This window comes from Arvicola amphibius, chromosome 3 (genome assembly GCF_903992535.2).
Source record: "Arvicola amphibius chromosome 3, mArvAmp1.2, whole genome shotgun sequence".
Classification (NCBI taxonomy): domain Eukaryota; kingdom Metazoa; phylum Chordata; class Mammalia; order Rodentia; family Cricetidae; genus Arvicola; species Arvicola amphibius.
Window position 1 is genome coordinate 52,748,360 of NC_052049.1, and position 3,221 is coordinate 52,751,580.

General features: G+C 41.7%; 1 protein-coding gene across 1 annotated transcript; it reads right to left on the bottom strand.

Annotated features, from left to right (window-relative positions):
* Positions 1-1,602: 1,602 nt before the first annotated feature.
* On the bottom strand, positions 1,603-2,853 carry LOC119810096 (glutamine synthetase-like). Its single transcript, XM_038323421.2, has one exon. It carries the CDS (start codon positions 2,836-2,838, stop codon positions 1,717-1,719), a length of 1,122 nt encoding a protein of 373 aa, XP_038179349.1. The 5' UTR covers positions 2,839-2,853; the 3' UTR covers positions 1,603-1,716.
* Between the last annotated feature and the right edge of the window lie 368 nt (positions 2,854-3,221).

Here is a 3,221-nt window from a genome sequence, read left to right on the forward strand (position 1 = left end):
AAAATCAAAAACACCAATGATAACCTTTGCTGGAGAGGTTGTGGGGTAAGGGGTACACTCATCCATTGCTGGTGGGAATGCAAACTTGTGCAACCACTTTGGAAAGCAGTGTGGCGGCTTCTCAGGAAATTCGGGATCAACCTACCCCAGGACCCAGTAATTCCACTCTTGGGAATTTACCCAAGAGATGCCCAATCATACTACAAAAGCATCTGCTCAACTATGTTCATAGCAGCATTATTTGTAATAGCTATACATACTCTTGTACTACACATTCTTTGTCCTGTTATATGTATTCCTATGTTACACATTCTCTTTTATAAGGAAAAATACTGTTTGGTTATAGGAAAGAAAATTCACAATTAAGACAGATTATTTTTAAAGGATAATACTTTGAGCCATATTTCTTGTATGTAATAACTATTAAAATAAATAAAAAATAAACAGTAATTACTGTCTTGAAGAGCAAATGAAGGAAATGATATATTACCTATATATTTTAGCAAACTGTGATGTCACTTGAAGCCCCCAGGTGGCATTATAGCCTTGTTTTTCCTAAGTTACTTGTGTTCGCATGGCACACGACAGGATCCACGTTAACAAGAAATGCCTTTCTCCAAGGTAAATGTGAGTATAAAAGATATATTGTTCTTCGTTTATGCTACCTTGAGCAAGTACTTGAGATCTGAAATAGCTATAAATTTAAATATTTTTATTGAAATAAAGTAAAGCATTTTCAAATGAAATAACTCATAAATCAAAAAAATTAAATGCATTTTTACTATATGTGAAACACTGACTTAAGAGATCAATAATGCATGCCTTAAATATGTATCCACACAGTATAAATTTACTGCTATATAAACAATCTCAGTGAGAAGTGGTGGTTTCCATGCAACTGTTACCAATTTGTAACCTCTAAAAAAATGGTAATTTTCTAGGCTTATATTCTCTGATTTTCAAGACAAGAGCATTACATTTTTGAGGTATTTAGCAAAACATCAGCTAATATCAAATAGTGGAATTCATATAGTTAAAAATACACTTTCAGAGCCTGGAGCTAACAGTTCAGTGGTTAAGAGGATATGCGTGCACACGGGGTGGCTCACAAGTGCCTGTTAATCCCAGTTCCAGGGATCTCAGGCCCCTCAGGCTTCCACAAGCACCAGTTGTACACACATCCATGCAGGCATTCACACATGCCTATAAAATAAAATAAAATTTCTAATATATAATTTCTAATATATGTGTATTTCTTAGTCCCTTAATAAATATAATTCAATAGTGAATTACTGTAATGACCATGAAAATACAATTAATATGCTTATTGATTATTTATTTTTAGCAAAATAAGCTTGCTTAAATTGCTATCCAATGTATTTGCATATATAATAATATATGTTTAAGCATCATATAAATTATTTTGAAAGTATATATTCCAAATTTACTATACTTCAGAAGTAGGTTGCTATAATCATTGATATGGAATGATTCTGTAAGGACATTTTTATTCACTTTATTTACTACTAAGTTAGCAACCTAACTACAAGCACTTTGTCTTTAATCTTCCCAAATTTTTTTTTTTCTTTTTTTCACGAGGAATAAAAAGACCTTGATATTCCATCCTTTGAGTTACAGTGGGGACAGAGCCGGGACAGGAAAGAGTTGGAGTGGGGTGATTAGGAAGGGCTCAGGATCACTCAAAGCCTAGTCCACTTAGTTCTTGTATTGGAACGGCTCATCGCCAGTCTCGTTGAGAAGGCAAGTGCGGACGATGGCCTCTGTCACAGCAAAGGGGTCACAATTGGCAGAAGGGCGACGGTCTTCAAAATAGCCCCTCTTCTCCTGGCCGACAGTCCGGGGAATGCGGATGCTGGCACTGCGGTTGGCAACGCCAGCAGAAAAGTCGTTGATGTTGGAGGTTTCGTGGAATCCAGTCAGGCGCCGGGCATTGTCCAGCCCCCCCTTGGGATCGTAGGCGCGAATGTGGTACTGGTGCCGCTTGCTTAGTTTCTCAATGGCCTCCTCAATGTACTTCAGACCATTCTCCTCCCGCATGGCCTTGGTGCTAAAGTTGGTATGGCAGCCGGCACCGTTCCAGTTCCCAGGAATGGGCTTGGGATCAAAGGTTGCTATCACCCCGAAGTCTTCACATACACGATGCAAGATGAAACGGGCCACCCAGAGATGATCTCCCATCCGGATTCCTTCACAGGGTCCTATTTGGAATTCCCACTGGGCAGGCATGACCTCGGCATTTGTTCCTGTAATCTTGACTCCAGCATACAAGCAGGCCCGGTAGTGAGCCTCCACGATGTCCCTGCCATAGGCTTTGTCTGCTCCCACACCACAGTAGTATGGACCTTGGGGCCCAGGGAAGCCATTGGAAGGCCAGCCAAAAGGGTGTCCATCTGTTCCCATGAGAGTATATTCCTGTTCCATTCCAAACCAGGGGTGCTGGTTGCTCACCATGTCCATTATCCGTTTACAGGTGTGTCTTAGATTGGTCTCTGCAGGCTTCCGATTATACTTGAAAACTTCACAGAACACCAACTTGTTGGGCTCTTTGCGGAAGGGGTCCCGAAACATGGCGACTGGCCTGAGATACATGTCACTGTTGGAGCCCTCAGACTGAAAGGTGCTAGAGCCATCGAAATTCCACTCGGGTAATTCTTCCACACACTTGGGCTCGCAGTCCAGGGTGCGGGTCTTGCAGCGCAGCCCTTCGCAGGTCCCATCAACCCAGACATACATGGCTTGGACTTTCTCACCCTGGGGCAGGGACATGTACATTTGCTTGATGCTTTTGTTCAGGTGAGAACTTGCTGAGGTGGCCATGGTGGAAGGTGTTCTTAGTGGTGGCCGGCGGGATGATGAATGGGGTGACAGGCCACGAGAGCGAGGCGATGAGAGCGGAGAGGAGACAGGTGTGGGCAATCTTCCCAAATTCTATGTCCCACTACTTTATCATGTTATCTCTAGCACAATATAAAAAGATTCAAACAAAATTATAAAACTAAGATTCAACTTGGAAACAGCTTCCTATGAAGATTCATAACAGTTTAACTTTTTTCTAAAATATTTTTAAGATTTACTCATTCAAAATTTATGTGTGTGTGTGTGTGTGTGTGTGTGTGTGTGTGTGTGCCACGTGTGTGAGTACCTACAAAGGCCAGAAGAGGGCATCAGGTGCGCAGTAGCTGAAGTCCCAGCTGGTTGTG

Bases quoted from the DNA above. Each gene is read 5' to 3' on its own strand.
- LOC119810096 (XM_038323421.2), bottom strand. From the start codon at position 2,838: ATGGCCACCTCAGCAAGTTCTCACCTGAACAAAAGCATCAAGCAAATG.